Source organism: Oncorhynchus gorbuscha, unplaced genomic scaffold (assembly GCF_021184085.1).
Source record: "Oncorhynchus gorbuscha isolate QuinsamMale2020 ecotype Even-year unplaced genomic scaffold, OgorEven_v1.0 Un_scaffold_2045, whole genome shotgun sequence".
NCBI lineage: Eukaryota > Metazoa > Chordata > Actinopteri > Salmoniformes > Salmonidae > Oncorhynchus > Oncorhynchus gorbuscha.
Window position 1 is genome coordinate 77,146 of NW_025746652.1, and position 19,017 is coordinate 96,162.

The following is a 19,017-nucleotide window of genomic DNA, read 5'->3' on the forward strand; positions in this document are numbered from 1 at the left end:
CCCCCACTAGTAGATTACCAGTTGGGGCCCTTCTAGTGGATTTCTCCCAGTCGTATGTGTTAAATTCCCACATGGTAATGAACTAAGCATAAGTAATTGAATGTGATCTGTGGGTGCGACGCCCAAAATGAGTTGACTAATAGGAAGAAGAGAAATGACCAGCCTGGTTTTAAACTACATGAACAGCCAATAGGAACCACAAACACAGGATGTGGGGGTGTCATTGAAAAAAAAGGGAGGGATTTTATTGGTCAATAGTGAGTTCCAGAGATGCATCTGATTCAGTTATTCGTCCGTCGGTTTCCGCCACAGTGGTCTCTCCTCACTGACGTAGATCCCATCCAGGAACTCCCTGATGTCCTTCTTGACCGTGGTGACTTGTTGGATCAGAGTGGCTGGAGGAGAGAGGACAAGATGAGACGAGAGGAGGAGAGAACAAGATGAGACGAGAGAACAAGGGGAAGGAGAGAGAGAGGAAGGAGCGGACAAGATGAGACGAGAGGAGGAGAGAACGAGAGGAGAGAACGAGAGGAAGGAGAGAACGAGAGGAAGGAGAGAACGAGAGGAAGGAGAGAACGAGAGGGAGGAGAGAACGAGAGGAAGGAGAGAACGAGAGGAAGGAGAGAACGAGAGGAAGGAGAGAACGAGAGGGAGGAGAGAACGAGAGGAAGGAGAGAACGAGACGAGGAGAGAACGAGACGAGACGAGGAGAGAACGAGATGAGACGAGGAGAGAACGAGATGAGACGAGGAGAGAACGAGATGAGACGAGGAGAGAACAAGATGAGACGAGGAGAGAACAAGATGAGACGAGGAGAGAACAAGATGAGACGAGGAGAGAACAAGATGAGACGAGGAGAGAACAAGATGAGACGAGGAGAGAACAAGATGAGACGAGGAGAGAACAAGATGAGACGAGGAGAGAACAAGATGAGACGAGGAGAGAACAAGATGAGACGAGGAGAGAACAAGATGAGACGAGGAGAGAACAAGATGAGACGAGGAGAGAACAAGATGAGACGAGGAGAGAACAAGATGAGACGAGGAGAGAACAAGATGAGACGAGGAGAGAACAAGATGAGACGAGGAGAGAACAAGATGAGACGAGGAGAGAACAAGATGAGACGAGGAGAGAACAAGATGAGACGAGGAGAGAACAAGATGAGACGAGGAGAGAACAAGATGAGACGAGGAGAGAACAAGATGAGACGAGGAGAGAACAAGATGAGACGAGGAGAGAACAAGATGAGACGACGAGAGAACAAGATGAGACGACGAGAGAACAAGATGAGACGACGAGAGAACAAGATGAGACGAGGAGAGAACAAGATGAGACGGCGAGAGAACAAGATGAGACGGCGAGAGAACAAGATGAGACGACGAGAGAACAAGATGAGGACAAGAGAGAACAAGATGAGACGACGAGAGAACAAGATGAGGCGGCGAGAGAACAAGATGAGACGACGAGAGAACAAGATGAGACGACGAGAGAACAAGATGAGACGACGAGAGAACAAGATGAGACACGAGAGAACAAGATGAGACGACGAGAGAACAAGATGAGACGACGAGAGAACAAGATGAGACGACGAGAGAACAAGATGAGACGACGAGAGAACAAGATGAGACGACGAGAGAACAAGATGAGACGACGAGAGAACAAGATGAGACAGACGAGAGAACAAGATGAGACGAGGAGAGAACAAGATGAGACGAGGAGAGAACAAGATGAGACGAGGAGAGAACAAGATGAGACGAGGAGAGAACAAGATGAGACGAGGAGAGAACAAGATGAGACGAGGAGAGAACAAGATGAGGCGAGGAGAGAACAAGATGAGACGAGGAGAGAACAAGATGAGACGAGGAGAGAACAAGATGAGACGAGGAGAGAACAAGATGAGACGAGGAGAGAACAAGATGAGACGAGGAGAGAACAAGATGAGACGAGGAGAGAACAAGATGAGACGAGGAGAGAACAAGATGAGACGAGGAGAGAACAAGATGAGACGAGGAGAGAACAAGATGAGACGAGGAGAGAACAAGATGAGACGAGGAGAGAACAAGATGAGACGAGGAGAGAACAAGATGAGACGAGGAGAGAACAAGATGAGACGAGGAGAGAACAAGATGAGACGAGGAGAGAACAAGATGAGACGAGGAGAGAACAAGATGAGACGAGGAGAGAACAAGATGAGACGAGGAGAGAACAAGATGAGACGAGGAGAGAACAAGATGAGACGAGGAGAGAACAAGATGAGACGAGGAGAGAACAAGATGAGACGAGGAGAGAACAAGATGAGACGAGGAGAGAACAAGATGAGACGAGAGGAAGGAGAGAACGAGAGGAAGGAGAGAATGAGAGGAGAGAACAAGAATAGAAACTTTAAAAATTGGGCATTTAGGGCTGGTTCAGTTCAAACGTCTCTTATAAGCCCCATAATGCAGGTTACAGGCGTATCACTTCTCTAACGTTGGTTAAAGCCTTGCATGTCAGAAAGATTATAGCATTAAAAAAAGGTTTTTCAAAGTGCAGCATTACAACATGTATTGACTGACATGGTGTGGACCTCGACAGAGGGAGACTCTGGGTAATTCTAACCTCTAATCCTCTTTCTGGACGACCGTTCCCTTCTCAGACACGTAGATTCCGTCCAGGAACTTTCTGATATCCTTGTTTTTGACCGTGGTGGCTTGTTGGATGAGAGCGGCTGGAAGAGAGAGAGAGAGAGAGGCTGGGGCGGTGAGCAGGGTACTACAGCTTGGAGGGTCACACAGGGGTCAAAGAGGTCAATATACACGCAACTAGTTAGGACTTAGAGCTAGGAGAGGGGAGGATGGGAGAGAGGGGACAGACAGCATCACTACCACCCGGAATTGAGAGAGATACACAGTCCGGTTATAGTAGGAGAAAAGGCTATACACCTAAGAATCTAGAATCCCAGTCACTGCATTCTAGAATCCCAGTCACTGCATTCTAGAATCCCAGTCACTGCATTCTAGAATCCCAGTCACTGCATTCTAGAATCCCAGTCACTGCATTCTAGAATCCCAGTCACTGCATTCTAGAATCCCAGTCACTGCATTCTAGAATCCCAGTCACTGCATTCTAGAATCCCAGTCACTGCATTCTAGAATCCCAGTCACTGCATTCTAGAATCCCAGTCACTGCATTCTAGAATCCCAGTCACTGCATTCTAGAATCCCAGTCACTGCATTCTAGAATCCCAGTCACTGCATTCTAGAATCCCAGTCACTGCATTCTAGAATCCCAGTCACAACATTCTAGAATCCCAGTCACAACATTGTGATGCTGTAAGAGGTAAATAGAGGGAGAAGAGGCATCATAACAGATGTATTTTGTAGAATAAACACTAAGAACATCAGACTGGGAGAGAGAGCAGAGGGGGTATCTAGGTAATAATTAATACACAGGGTCTGAAGGAAACACTAGGACATCAGACTGGGAGAGAGAACAGAGGGGGTATCTGGGTAATAATTAATACACAGGGTCTGAAGGAGGGGGGTGATGTGTGTGTCGCCTCACCAGAGTTAGACACCAGCTCAATATCGTTCCCCTCCAGAATCAACTCATCCTTCTGGGCTGCAGACACGGCACAGGACACACCTGAGAGAGACAGAGAGACAAAGAGAGACAGACAGAGACAGACAGAGAGACAGACAGAGAGACAGACAGAGAGACAGACAGAGAGACAGACAGAGAGACAGACAGAGAGACAGACAGAGAGACAGACAGAGAGACAGACAGAGAGACAGACAGAGAGAGACACAGACAGAGAGAGAGACAGACAGAGAGACAGACAGACAGAGAGACAGACAGAGAGACAGACAGACAGAGAGACAGACAGAGACAGTCAGCCAGGCATCTCTGCATTGGAAATCGCCACACATCCTGAAGCTAGAGCTTGTAAATGCTCCAGGGTTCTACAGGACTACTACTACCTCTACAGGTAGGTAGGTTATAACTAGGAGAAACATCTGAAAAGATGAATTAAAACAACGTTTCAAACTATTGAGTAGCCCGTTTTCAAAACGCATAGTGCCTCCAGCTCATTGCAAAGTGGTGTGATGCTCTGAAACCTGCCTAACGTTGTCTATATGTACCTGTCGTTGTCTAATAACTGGTGGCCCTGTCACCCCCCCCAAGACTCACCCTGCCCCCCGTCCCCCCCCCCCAGACCCCCTGCCCCCAGACTCACCCTGTCTCATCCGGACCCGGCGGATGTATTTCTCCCCCAGGAAGTTCCTGATCTCCACCAGAGCTCCACTCTCCTGCATCACAACGTTGATGGGGAAATGGGCGTACACCGAGCGCATCTTATAGCGGAAACCCTGGAGAGAGGAGAGAGTTAAAAGAATGAAGAGAGGGTTCTAGAACAGAGAGGGGGATTCTAGAACGGAGAGGGGGATTCTAGAACGGAGAGGGGATTCTAGAACGGAGAGGGGATTCTAGAACGGAGAGGGGGGTTCTAGAACGGACAGAGGGGTTCTAGAACGGACAGAGGGGTTCTAGAACGGACAGAGGGGTTCTAGAACAGAAAGAGGGATTCTAGAATGGAGGGGTCCTACAACATCTGGTGTCAGCGTCTGGTACAGCAACAAACAGTCAGGGTATTTATCAGCTGGTCTGGAGTCAGTGTCACTCACCATGGTAACTAACAGTAGGGTCAACACTCACCATGGTAACTAACAGTAGGGTCAACACTCACCATGGTAACTAACAGTAGGGTCAACACTCACCATGGTAACTAACAGTAGGGTCAACACTCACCATGGTAACTAACAGTAGGGTCAACACTCACCATGGTAACTAACAGTAGGGTCAACACTCACCATGGTAACTAACAGTAGGGTCAACACTCACCATGGTAACTAACAGTAGGGTCAACACTCACCATGGTAACTAACAGTAGGGTCAACACTCACCATGGTAACTAACAGTAGGGTCAACACTCAACATGGTAACCAACAGTAGGGTCGACACTCACCATGGTAACTAACAGTAGGGTCAACAGAGACAGGTCAACACTCACCATGGTAACTAACAGTAGGGCCAACACTCACCATGGTAACTAACGGTAGGGCCAACACTCACCATGGTAACTAACGGTAGGGTCAACACTCACCATGGTAACTAACAGTAGGGCCAACACTCACCATGGTAACTAACGGTAGGGCCAACACTCACCATGGTAACTAACGGTAGGGTCAACACTCACCATGGTAACTAACAGTAGGGCCAACACTCACCATGGTAACTAACGGTAGGGCCAACACTCAACATGGTAACTAACAGTAGGGCCCAACACTCACCATGGTAACTAACGGTAGGGTCAACACTCACCATGGTAACTAACAGTAGGGTCAACACTCACCATGGTAACTAACAGTAGGGTCAACACTCACCATGGTAACTAACAGTAGGGTCAACACTCACCATGGTAACTAACAGTAGGGTCAACACTCACCATGGTAACTAACAGTAGGGTCAACACTCAACATGGTAACCAACAGTAGGGTCGACACTCACCATGGTAACTAACAGTAGGGTCAACAGAGACAGGTCAACACTCACCATGGTAACTAACAGTAGGGCCAACACTCACCATGGTAACTAACGGTAGGGCCAACACTCACCATGGTAACTAACGGTAGGGCCAACACTCACCATGGTAACTAACGGTAGGGTCAACACTCACCATGGTAACTAACGGTAGGGTCAACACTCACCATGGTAACTAACAGTAGGGTCAACACTCACCATGGTAACTAACAGTAGGGTCAACACTCACCATGGTAACTAACAGTAGGGTCAACACTCACCATGGTAACTAACAGTAGGGTCAACACTCAACATGGTAACCAACAGTAGGGTCGACACTCACCATGGTAACTAACAGTAGGGTCAACAGAGACAGGTCAACACTCACCATGGTAACTAACAGTAGGGCCAACACTCACCATGGTAACTAACGGTAGGGCCAACACTCACCATGGTAACTAACGGTAGGGTCAACACTCACCATGGTAACTAACAGTAGGGCCAACACTCACCATGTTAACCAACGGTAGGGTCAACACTCACCATGGTCACTAACAGTAGGGTCAACACTCACCATGGTAACCAACAGTAGGGTCAACACTCACCATGGTAACCAACAGTAGGGTCAACACTCACCATGGTAACCAACAGTAGGGTCAACACTCACCATGGTAACCAACAGTAGGGTCGACACTCACCATGGTAACTAACAGTAGGGTCAACAGAGACAGGTCAACACTCACCATGGTAACTAACAGTAGGGCCAACACTCACCATGGTAACTAACGGTAGGGCCAACACTCACCATGGTAACTAACGGTAGGGCCAACACTCACCATGGTAACCAACAGTAGGGTCAACACTCACCATGGTAACCAACAGTAGGGTCAACACTCACCATGGTAACCAACAGTAGGGTCAACACTCAACATGGTAACCAACAGTAGGGTCGACACTCACCATGGTAACTAACAGTAGGGTCAACAGAGACAGGTCAACACTCACCATGGTAACTAACAGTAGGGCCAACACTCACCATGGTAACTAACGGTAGGGCCAACACTCACCATGGTAACTAACGGTAGGGTCAACACTCACCATGGTAACCAACAGTAGGGTCAACACTCACCATGGTAACCAACAGTAGGGTCAACACTCACCATGGTAACCAACAGTAGGGTCAACACTCACCATGGTAACCAACAGTAGGGTCAACACTCACCATGGTAACCAACAGTAGGGTCAACACTCACCATGGTAACCAACAGTAGGGTCAACACTCACCATGGTAACCAACAGTAGGGTCAACACTCACCATGGTAACTCCCTTGATCATGTTCTGGACGTGACTGCAGATGGTCCTGACTGTGGCCAGCTCCTTCCTGTTGCCCCACCATTTATCCACACGCAGCTGGAACACAGAGAGAGAAGAGACACACCTGATGTAAGGGGCTTTATAAATACATGTGACTCGACTACCTGCCGCCCCTCCACTCTAACCACTAGTCTACCCTGCCGCCCCTCCACTCTAACCACTAGTCTACCCTGCCGCCCCTCCACTCTAACCACTAGTCTACCCTGCCGCCCCTCCACTCTAACCACTAGACTACCTGCCTCCTCTACACTCTAACCACTAGTCTACCTGCCTCCTCTACACTCTAACCACTAGTCTACCCTGCTGTAAACAACAGGATGGCATTAATACCTCTCACTATATAAGGAACTATTTACTCAGTTCTTTTCCCTGCCCAGCGACAGGGCAGCCTAGCGACAGGGCAGCCCAGCCTAGCGACAGGGCAAGCCCAGCCTAGCGACAGGGCAAGCCCAGCCTAGCGACAGGGCAAGCCCAGCCTAGCGACAGGGCAAGCCCAGCCTAGCGACAGGGCAAGCCCAGCCTAGCGACAGGGCAGCCCAGCCTAGCGACAGGGCAGCCCAGCCTAGCGACAGGGCAGCCCAGCCTAGCGACAGGGCAGCCCAGCCTAGCGACAGGGCAGCCCAGCTTAGCGACAGGGCAGCCCAGCCTAGCGACAGGGCAGCCCAGCCTAGCGACAGGGCAGCCCAGCCCAGCGACAGGGCAGCCCAGCCTAGCGACAGGGCAGCCCAGCCTAGCAACAGGGCAGCCCAGCCTAGCAACAGGGCAGCCCAGCCCAGCAACAGGGCAGCCCAGCCCAGCAACAGGGCAGCCCAGCAACAGGGCAGCCTAGCAACAGAGGTGCATCTCCCCTGCAGCCGGTCATTTAAAAGATGTTTCTATTATATACACATTAAAGAGTCTCCTCCTTCAGGTTCCCACCACATATCAGGTCCCATCTTCTGACCCGACTTACAAAGCAAGACGTTTATTTTTGCTGTAGTTTTGGTGCAACCGTGACGCTAACGAATCGTCGGGACACTCACTCGTTTCTCTAGAGGCGCTCTCTGAAACAACGATGCAGCCAAGCCTCGTCATTACAACAGTTATCTGGGAGACCTCCCCATAGTCACACAGTACCCCCCCCCCTTCCCCCAAAAAACTCCTGGTCGCTCAGCAAAATATTTGTTGTACTTTAGAGCCCTGGGCATGATGAGTACCAGAGCACTAAAATGTAGGGTGAAGCAATCGACAAGTACCCTCTATAGACAAGTCTCCATACGAGTACCCTCTATAGACAAGTCTCCATACGAGTACCCTCTATAGACAAGTCTCCATACGAGTACCCTCTATAGACAAGTCTCCATACGAGTACCCTCTATAGACAAGTCTCCATACAAGTACCCTCTATAGACAAGTCTCCATACAAGTACCCTCTATAGACAAGTCTCCATACAAGTACCCTCTATAGACAAGTCTCCATACCTTTTTGTGCGTCTTGCCCAACAGGCTGAGTTCCAGGTTGATGTGGTTGAACTCCCTGCGGAGAACCCCCCGGGGACCCTTGACGATGACAGTCCGCCCCTTCAGCCTCACCTCGACTGGGGGGGGCACGGCAGAGACATCAGGGGTTAGACACACACACACAAACAGAACCAGTAACTAGCTAGACAATCTTAACCACGCCACTAGAATATATAGCATTAAAACACAACTATAGTCAGGCTAAAATGCTGGATTGATGAACAGGCACCAGCGATGCCTCTTGAGGATGCCAGCCTGAGACCAACTACAGTAACTTAGCGGAATGGCATTAATAAGTTAGTGTAGTCCTTTTCTAGGGGGCTGAACCAATAACTCACTAGGCAACATAGGTAAACATTTGACTCTATAGTCTGGTTTAAAAAAAACAATTCCTTAAATTAGTCTGATAGATTTCACGGTTAATCTACCTATTGATAAGATTCCAAGCGGATTTTAAGGAAGAAGTTAAAAACTCACCACCGTCGGGGATATCCACAGTCTGGTTGCTGAGAATGGTCTTCATTCTGGGGTTATAGACAAGAGAGTCAAATTAGGCTGAGTTGACGATTACAAAACATTATATTAACCATCTGACGTTATGGAGCGGACTGGGGATTTCAGGACGGAGTTTTAAATGACTTTAGTTAAACTAACTAGGTTAGGTATCTCGCAACATCATGTGTGTGTGTGTGTGTGTTTACACGACTGTCATATTTAGGTAACTCGTTGTTGATAACGTCATGCAATACGTAACCCGGTACATCCGGTTGACTTAGTAGTAAAACGTTAATAAAAAAAAGACGCAGAAGGAAACTAGTCAACTATAACAAGACAGGCAATGCAATGCAACTAACCAGTCAGATAGCGAGTCATGAACACTGTCCACCTCCCCCTCTCCCAAACAACTTTTATAACCTACACATGTTAATTAAAACGGTCTGGAACAATGCGACCATGTACATACAAGACAAACGTTATATGTTACACACATTGAGCATTATTCACGTTGCCCTGGTTACTAAAAAGACGGATAGGCAGGCATGGAGGGGCCGACTGCGGCCTAGGATAGAGGGCTGGGTGGCAAAACAAACTATATATAGTTATAGCGACTGGTTTTGGGGGTGGAAATAACAACTGCGAAACGTCAATATACATATGGCAAATACGTAAAGGTGAAAAATTAGGCGTTTAAGATATCGAGGAGCACAGATGGAGTTTGATTTTCAGCGATAGAAACGTTATCCACCATTTCTTACCTCGCCGGTAGTTGAGGAAAGGACGAAGGAAGGACGTCAGCACGCAATTGTAGTCTTCGTACGTGCTCACGTCATCACGGCGCTACGCGTTGGATCAGACGTAACTAAACAATTGATGATGATGATGATGATGGATACAAAATACTGCGATATATTGATCAATTATACTTCTTTGGTCCCCAGGGGGGAGAAAAAAAAACATCGCATTTAGAATAAATCCGGATATAAAAAATAATCGAGATCAATTGATTCATTAAGTAGCGGACGAAATCATTTATTATTTTCTAAATTGTATTTTAATACCAGGACTAAGTACTCGATCCCAGAGAAATGTTTTGTCAATGACAGACGCTTGCAAATGTTAGTTAAAGTCATGGCTTTGGTCAAACAAAGTTATTTTATTGCGGGTCGTTTCTCCAGCAACCCCCGGTGGTTGAATCCCAAATGCAACCAACATGTAAGTACATCTACACTTGACCGATAATCACTGAAATGTCTCTCTTTGTTTTATACAATGTTTATACTAGCTAAGTATGGCTAATGCTAACATAAGTAGCTGATTAGATCCTCCAATGGCCGCTGGCCTCGGGTTACTGATTTAGCAGAGGTGTAGTGAGATTAATATCCGGTCCGTGTGTAGGTGTTCGCCGTCAGCGGACTGACCACAGCGGCCAGGTCATCACAGACACCGAAGGACCGCAAGAAGGAGCTGTCCGATGACGGGCCCGACCTCCAGGACTTTATATCCGGGGAGCTGTCTGAGAAGAACAACTGGGAGGAGTACAGGGGTAACCTGAAGAGACAGAAGGGAGAGAGGTGGGGGAGGAAATAGAGGTCCCTTTATATATATGATGCTTCCTAAACGGTACTCTAATCCCTATGTAGTGCACTACTTCCGACTCTGACCCCATGGGGCTCTGGTCAAGCTTTTGGGAATAAGATGGAACGGGACCCATGTGTGTATCTAAAAAATTTGTCTGCACTACCTATTCCCTATATATCGTTTATTTTAATGTAACCATTATTTAACTAGGCAAATCAGTTAAGAACACATTCGTTTTTATATTGACGGCCTCCTGCGGGGACCGGGGGGCTGGGATTAAAATATAAAATAGGACAAAACACACATCACGACCTAGAGAGAGACCTAAGACAACACAGCATGGCAGCAAAACATGACACAGCATGGCAGCAACACAACATGGTAGCAGCCCAACATGGCAGCAACACAACATGGTAGCAGCCCAACATGGCAGCAACACAACATGGTAGCAGCCCAACATGGCAGCAACACAACATGGTAGCAGCCCAACATGGCAGCAACACAACATTGTAGCAGCCCAACATGGCAGCAACACAACATGGTAGCAGCCCAACATGGCAGCAACACAACATTGTAGCAGCCCAACATGGCAGCAACACAACATGGTAGCAGCCCAACATGGCAGCAACACAACATGGCAGCAGCCCAACATGGCAGCAACACAACATGGTAGCAGCCCAACATGGCAGCAACACAACATGGTAGCAGCCCAACATGGCAGCAACACAACATGGTAGCAGCCCAACATGGTAGCAACACAACATGGTAGCAGCCCAACATGGCAGCACCATGGTACATTATTGGGCCCAGACAACAGCACAAATGGCAAAGAAGTTAGAGACGACGATACGTCACATGAAGCAGCGACAACCGTCAGTAAGACTGTCCAATTCCAGTGTTTGTTTGCAGCTCCTTCAAGTCGTTAGCTGCAGCGAACTGAAAAGACCAGCTTAGCCTAGTAATTACCTCGTTAGCTAGCAAAGTCACTCAAACTAACATTATGTAATATGTAACCAATCAGCTCTCTGACAGCACAGTCATTATGTAACCAATCAGCTCTCTGACAGCACAGTCATTATGTAACCAATCAGCTCTCTGACAGCACAGTCATAATGTAATATGTAACCAATCAGCTCTCTGACAGCACCTCTCTCTTCTGTCTGTGACTGTACTGTCTGGTCTCCTCTCTCTTCTGTCTGTGACTGTACTGTCTGGTCTCCTCTCTCTTCTGTCTGTGACTCTACTGTCTGGTCTCCTCTCTCTTCTGTCTGTGACTCTACTGTCTGGTCTCCTCTCTCTTCTGTCTGTGACTCTACTGTCTGGTCTCCTCTCTCTCTTCTGTCTGTGACTCTACTGTCTGGTCTCCTCTCTCTTCTGTCTGTGACTCTACTGTCTGGTCTCCTCTCTCTCTTCTGTCTGTGACTCTACTGTCTGGTCTCCTCTCTCTCTTCTGTCTGTGACTGTACTGTCTGGTCTCCTCTCTCTCTTCTGTCTGTGACTGTACTGTCTGGTCTCCTCTCTCTTCTGTCTGTGACTGTACTGTCTGGTCTCCTCTCTCTTCTGTCTGTGACTACTGTCTGGTCTCCACTCTCTCTTCTGTCTGTGACTGTACTGTCTGGTCTCCTCTCTCTTCTGTCTGTGACTCTACTGTCTGGTCTCCTCTCTCTTCTGTCTGTGACTCTACTGTCTGGTCTCCTCTCTCTCTTCTGTCTGTGACTCTACTGTCTGGTCTCCTCTCTCTTCTGTCTGTGACTCTACTGTCTGGTCTCCTCTCTCTTCTGTCTGTGACTCTACTGTCTGGTCTCCTCTCTCTTCTGTCTGTGACTGTACTGTCTGGTCTCCTCTCTCTCTTCTGTCTGTGACTCTACTGTCTGGTCTCCTCTCTCTTCTGTCTGTGACTCTACTGTCTGGTCTCCTCTCTCTTCTGTCTGTGACTCTACTGTCTGGTCTCCTCTCTCTCTTCTGTCTGTGACTCTACTGTCTGGTCTCCTCTCTCTCTTCTGTCTGTGACTCTACTGTCTGGTCTCCTCTCTCTCTCCTGTCTGTGACTCTACTGTCTGGTCTCCTCTCTCTTCTGTCTGTGACTCTACTGTCTGGTCTCCTCTCTCTTCTGTCTGTGACTCTACTGTCTGGTCTCCTCTCTCTTCTGTCTGTGACTCTACTGTCTGGTCTCCTCTCTCTTCTGTCTGTGACTCTACTGTCTGGTCTCCTCTCTCTTCTGTCTGTGTCTGTACTGTCTGGTCTCCTCTCTCTTCTGTCTGTGACTCTACTGTCTGGTCTCCTCTCTCTTCTGTCTGACTCTACTGTCTGGTCTCCTCTCTCTCTTCTGTCTGTGACTCTACTGTCTGGTCTCCTCTCTCTTCTGTCTGTGACTCTACTGTCTGGTCTCCTCTCTCTTCTGTCTGTGACTCTACTGTCTGGTCTCCTCTCTCTCTTCTGTCTGTGTCTGTACTGTCTGGTCTCTCTCTCTTCTGTCTGTGACTCTACTGTCTGGTCTCCTCTCTCTTCTGTCTGTGACTCTACTGTCTGGTCTCCTCTCTCTTCTGTCTGTGACTCTACTGTCTGGTCTCCTCTCTCTTCTGTCTGTGACTCTACTGTCTGGTCTCCTCTCTCTCTTCTGTCTGTGACTCTACTGTCTGGTCTCCTCTCTCTTCTGTCTGTGACTCTACTGTCTGGTCTCCTCTCTCTTCTGTCTGTGACTCTACTGTCTGGTCTCCTCTCTCTTCTGTCTGTGACTGTACTGTCTGGTCTCCTCTCTCTTCTGTCTGTGACTGTACTGTCTGGTCTCCTCTCTCTTCTGTCTGTGACTGTACTGTCTGGTCTCCTCTCTCTCTTCTGTCTGTGACTCTACTGTCTGGTCTCCTCTCTTCTGTCTGTACTGTCTGGTCTCCTCTCTCTCTTCTGTCTGTGACTGTACTGTCTGGTCTCCTCTCTCTTCTGTCTGTGACTCTACTGTCTGGTCTCCTCTCTTCTGTCTGTGACTCTACTGTCTGGTCTCCTCTCTCTCTTCTGTCTGTGACTCTACTGTCTGGTCTCCTCTCTCTCTTCTGTCTGTGACTCTACTGTCTGGTCTCCTCTCTCTTCTGTCTGTGACTCTACTGTCTGGTCTCCTCTCTCTTCTGTCTGTGACTCTACTGTCTGGTCTCCTCTCTCTTCTGTCTGTGACTCTACTGTCTGGTCTCCTCTCTCTTCTGTCTGTGACTCTACTGTCTGGTCTCCTCTCTCTTCTGTCTGTGACTCTACTGTCTGGTCTCCTCTCTCTTCTGTCTGTGACTCTACTGTCTGGTCTCCTCTCTCTTCTGTCTGTGACTCTACTGTCTGGTCTCCTCTCTCTTCTGTCTGTGACTCTACTGTCTGGTCTCCTCTCTCTTCTGTCTGTGACTCTACTGTCTGGTCTCCTCTCTTCTGTCTGTACTGTCTGGTCTCCTCTCTCTCTTCTGTCTGTGACTGTACTGTCTGGTCTCTCTCTTCTGTCTGTGACTCTACTGTCTGTCTCCTCTCTCTTCTGTGACTCTACTGTCTGGTCTCCTCTCTCTCTTCTGTCTGTGACTCTACTGTCTGGTCTCCCTCTCTCTTCTGTCTGTGACTGTACTGTCTGGTCTCCTCTCTCTCTTCTGTCTGTGACTGTACTGTCTGGTCTCCTCTCTCTCTTCTGTCTGTGACTGTACTGTCTGGTCTCCTCTCTCTTCTGTCTGTGACTCTACTGTCTGGTCTCCTCTCTCTCTTCTGTCTGTGACTGTACTGTCTGGTCTCCTCTCTCTTCTGTCTGTGACTGTACTGTCTGGTCTCCTCTCTCTTCTGTCTGTGACTACTGTCTGGTCTCCTCTCTCTCTTCTGTCTGTGACTCTACTGTCTGGTCTCCTCTCTCTTCTGTCTGTGACTCTACTGTCTGGTCTCCTCTCTCTTCTGTCTGTGACTCTACTGTCTGGTCTCTCTCTCTCTCTTCTGTCTGTGACTCTACTGTCTGGTCTCTTCTGTCTCTCTCTTCTGTCTGTGACTCTACTGTCTGGTCTCCTCTCTCTCTTCTGTCTGTGACTCTACTGTCTGGTCTCCTCTCTCTTCTGTCTGTGACTCTACTGTCTGGTCTCCTCTCTCTCTTCTGTCTGTGACTCTACTGTCTGGTCTCCTCTCTCTTCTGTCTGTGACTCTACTGTCTGGTCTCCTCTCTCTTCTGTCTGTGACTCTACTGTCTGGTCTCCTCTCTCTCTTCTGTCTGTGACTCTACTGTCTGGTCTCCTCTCTCTTCTGTCTGTGACTCTACTGTCTGGTCTCCTCTCTCTGCTGTCTGTGACTGTACTGTCTGGTCTCCTCTCTCTTCTGTCTGTGACTGTACTGTCTGGTCTCCTCTCTCTTCTGTCTGTGACTGTACTGTCTGGTCTCCTCTCTCTTCTGTCTGTGACTCTACTGTCTGGTCTCCTCTCTTCTGTCTGTACTGTCTGGTCTCCTCTCTCTCTTCTGTCTGTGACTGTACTGTCTGGTCTCCCTCTCTCTTCTGTCTGTGACTCTACTGTCTGGTCTCCTCTCTCTTCTGTCTGTGACTGTACTGTCTGGTCTCCTCTCTCTTCTGTCTGTGACTCTACTGTCTGGTCTCCTCTCTCTCTCTGTCTGTGACTCTACTGTCTGGTCTCCTCTCTCTTCTGTCTGTGACTCTACTGTCTGGTCTCCTCTCTCTTCTGTCTGTGACTCTACTGTCTGGTCTCCTCTCTCTTCTGTCTGTGACTCTACTGTCTGGTCTCCTCTCTCTTCTGTCTGTGACTCTACTGTCTGGTCTCCTCTCTCTTCTGTCTGTGACTGTACTGTCTGGTCTCCTCTCTCTCTTCTGTCTGTGACTGTACTGTCTGGTCTCCTCTCTCTCTTCTGTCTGTGACTCTACTGTCTGGTCTCCTCTCTCTTCTGTCTGTGACTCTACTGTCTGGTCTCCTCTCTCTTCTGTCTGTGACTCTACTGTCTGGTCTCCTCTCTCTTCTGTCTGTGACTCTACTGTCTGGTCTCCTCTCTCTTCTGTCTGTGACTCTACTGTCTGGTCTCCTCTCTCTTCTGTCTGTGACTCTACTGTCTGGTCTCCTCTCTCTCTTCTGTCTGTGACTCTACTGTCTGGTCTCCTCTCTTCTGTCTGTGACTCTACTGTCTGGTCTCCTCTCTCTTCTGTCTGTGACTCTACTGTCTGGTCTCCTCTCTCTTCTGTCTGTGACTCTACTGTCTGGTCTCTCTCTCTTCTGTCTGTGACTGTACTGTCTGGTCTCCTCTCTCTTCTGTCTGTGACTGTACTGTCTGGTCTCCTCTCTCTTCTGTCTGTGACTCTACTGTCTGGTCTCCTCTCTCTTCTGTCTGTGACTCTACTGTCTGGTCTCCTCTCTCTTCTGTCTGTGACTCTACTGTCTGGTCTCCTCTCTCTTCTGTCTGTGACTGTCTGTCTCCTCTCTCTTCTGTCTGTGACTGTACTGTCTGGTCTCCTCTCTCTTCTGTCTGTGACTCTACTGTCTGGTCTCCTCTCTCTTCTGTCTCTACTGTCTGGTCTCCTCTCTCTTCTGTCTGTGACTGTACTGTCTGGTCTCCTCTCTCTTCTGTCTGTGACTCTACTGTCTGGTCTCCTCTCTTCTGTCTGTGACTGTACTGTCTCCTCTCTCTCTCTTCTGTCTGTGACTCTACTGTCTGGTCTCTCTCTCTCTCTTCTGTCTGTGACTCTACTGTCTGGTCTCCTCTCTCTTCTGTCTGTGACTCTACTGTCTGGTCTCCTCTCTCTCTTCTGTCTGTGACTCTACTGTCTGGTCTCCCTCTCTTCTGTCTGTGACTCTACTGTCTGGTCTCCTCTCTCTTCTGTCTGTGACTCTACTGTCTGGTCTCCTCTCTCTTCTGTCTGTGACTCTACTGTCTGGTCTCTCTCTCTTCTGTCTGTGACTCTACTGTCTGGTCTCCTCTCTCTCTTCTGTCTGTGACTCTACTGTCTGGTCTCCTCTCTCTCTTCTGTCTGTGACTCTACTGTCTGGTCTCCTCTCTCTTCTGTCTGTGACTCTACTGTCTGGTCTCCTCTCTCTCTTCTGTCTGTGACTCTACTGTCTGGTCTCCTCTCTCTTCTGTCTGTGACTCTACTGTCTGGTCTCCTCTCTTCTGTCTGTGACTCTACTGTCTGGTCTCCTCTCTCTTCTGTCTGTGACTCTACTGTCTGGTCTCCTCTCTCTTCTGTCTGTGACTGTCTGGTCTCCTCTCTTCTGTCTGTGACTGTCTGGTCTCTCTCTCTCTCTTCTGTCTGTGACTCTACTGTCTGGTCTCCTCTCTCTTCTGTCTGTGACTCTACTGTCTGGTCTCCTCTCTCTTCTGTCTGTGACTCTACTGTCTGGTCTCCTCTCTCTTCTGTCTGTGACTCTACTGTCTGGTCTCCTCTCTTCTGTCTGTACTGTCTGGTCTCCTCTCTCTCTTCTGTCTGTGACTCTACTGTCTGGTCTCCTCTCTCTCTTCTGTCTGTGACTCTACTGTCTGGTCTCCTCTCTCTTCTGTCTGTGACTCTACTGTCTGGTCTCCCTCTCTCTTCTGTCTGTGACTCTACTGTCTGGTCTCCACTCTCTCTTCTGTCTGTGACTCTACTGTCTGGTCTCCTCTCTCTTCTGTCTGTGACTCTACTGTCTGGTCTCCTCTCTCTTCTGTCTGTGACTCTACTGTCTGGTCTCCTCTCTCTTCTGTCTGTGACTGTACTGTCTGGTCTCCTCTCTCTCTTCTGTCTGTGACTGTACTGTCTGGTCTCCTCTCTCTCTTCTGTCTGTGACTCTACTGTCTGGTCTCCTCTCTCTTCTGTCTGTGACTGTACTGTCTGGTCTCCACTCTCTCTTCTGTCTGTGACTCTACTGTCTGGTCTCCTCTCTCTTCTGTCTGTGACTGTACTGTCTGGTCTCCTCTCTCTTCTGTCTGTGACTGTACTGTCAATACCTTGAACTCACTGACCAGCGAAGAGTCATTTCAGAGAGAGTAGATTGAACACAGGGTCGCAAAATGATCCCAACATTCCCAGGTTTCCCAGAAATCCTGGTTGGAGGACTCCAGATGTCCTGCTCATCTCCTCCTGTTTCCAGGAAGTGGGATTTCTATAAAACCTGGGAATTTTAGGGAAAGCTTCTAGAATGTTGCAACTCTAAACTCAACTCTAAAGCCCCGCCTTATCTCAGCTCGCTGGTCACCATAGCAACACCCACCCGTAGCACGCGCTCCAGCAGGTATATCTCACTGGTCACTCCCCAAAGCCAATTCCTCCTTTGGCCGCCTTTCCTTCCAGTTCTCTGCTGCCGATGACTGGAACAAACTGCAAAAATCACTGAAGCCGGAGACTCAGACCTCCCTCACCAGCTGTCAGAGCAGCTCACAGATCACTGCACCTGTAAATAGCCCATCTATAAATAGCCCATCTAACTACCTCATCCCCATTTTGTTATTTATTTATCTTGCTCCTTTGCACCCCAGTATCTCTACTTGCACATTCATCTTCTGCACATCTATCATTCCAGTGTTTAATTGCTATATTGTAATTACTTCGCCACTATTGGCATATTTATTGCCTTACCTCCCTAATCTTACTACATTTGCACTCACTGTATATAGACTTTTTCTATTGTGTTATTGACTGTATGTTTGTTTATTCCATGTGAAATAAAACCCTTGAGTCTGTTGAACACAGGACCGTCCACTAACCAATGTGACTGTTGTGATAGGCTGGAACCAATGTGACTGTTGTGATAGGCTGGAACCAATGTGACTGTTGTGATAGGCTGAGACTTCCCCCGTGGCTGAAGACTGAGATTCCTATTGGCAAGAACTATAACAAGCTGAAGAACACCCTGAGAGACCTCAACCTGCACACGGTGAGTTGGGGTGTGTGTGTGTGTGTGTGTGTGTGTGTGTGTGTGTGTGTGTGTGTGTGTGTGTGTGTGTGTGTGTGTGTGTGTGTGTGTGTGTGTGTGTGTGTGTGTGTGTGTGTGTGTGTGTGTGTGTGTGTGTGTGTGTGTGTGTGTGTGGTGTGTGTCATGCAAACCCAATCAAAACTAGAGAACCTTTTCAAGTATGTTTCGTTCTCCTGTTGTCTAGGTGTGTGAGGAGGCCAGGTGTCCTAACATTGGGGAGTGTTGGGGAGGAGGGGAACATGGTACTGCTACAGCCACCATCATGGTGAGTTTACTAGGAGACCAGGTGTCCTAATGTTGGGGAGGAGGGGAACATGGTACTGCTACAGCCACCATCATGGTGAGTTTACTAGGAGACCAGGTGTCCTAATGTTGGGGAGGAGGGGAACATGGTACTGCTACAGCCACCATCATGGTGAGTTTACTACTCACATATTGACTTGTATGTCTGACAACTCAACCACACATACTGACATACGCATGTCTCTCTGTCTGTCTGTCTTTCTCTCTGTGTCTTTCTCTCTGTGTCTTTCTCTCTGTGTCTTTCTCTCTGTGTCTTTCTCTCTGTGTCTTTCTCTCTGTGTCTTTCTCTCTGTGTCTCTCTCTGTCTGTCTCTCT

The 19,017-nt window shown here is 48.5% G+C and overlaps 2 protein-coding genes across 2 annotated transcripts; one reads left to right on the top strand and one right to left on the bottom strand.

The window, feature by feature from the left end:
* Positions 1–212: 212 nt before the first annotated feature.
* On the bottom strand, positions 213–9,779 carry LOC124024852 (60S ribosomal protein L9). The gene is made up of 8 exons (XM_046338618.1): positions 9,691–9,779; positions 8,912–8,958; positions 8,396–8,511; positions 6,875–6,970; positions 4,217–4,349; positions 3,544–3,624; positions 2,599–2,707; positions 213–395 (listed from the first exon to the last, which is right to left on the bottom strand). Exons 2-7 carry the CDS (start codon positions 8,955–8,957, stop codon positions 2,601–2,603), a joined length of 579 nt encoding a protein of 192 aa, XP_046194574.1. The 5' UTR covers position 8,958; positions 9,691–9,779; the 3' UTR covers positions 213–395; positions 2,599–2,600.
* A 95-nt stretch (positions 9,780–9,874) lies between these two features.
* On the top strand, positions 9,875–18,709 carry LOC124024853 (lipoyl synthase, mitochondrial-like). Its single transcript, XM_046338619.1, has 4 exons — positions 9,875–10,147; positions 10,331–10,506; positions 18,267–18,360; positions 18,584–18,709. The coding sequence occupies exons 1-4, from the start codon at positions 10,049–10,051 to the stop codon at positions 18,692–18,694; spliced, it is 480 nt and encodes a 159-aa protein (XP_046194575.1). The 5' UTR covers positions 9,875–10,048; the 3' UTR covers positions 18,695–18,709.
* The last annotated feature ends 308 nt before the right edge of the window (positions 18,710–19,017 follow it).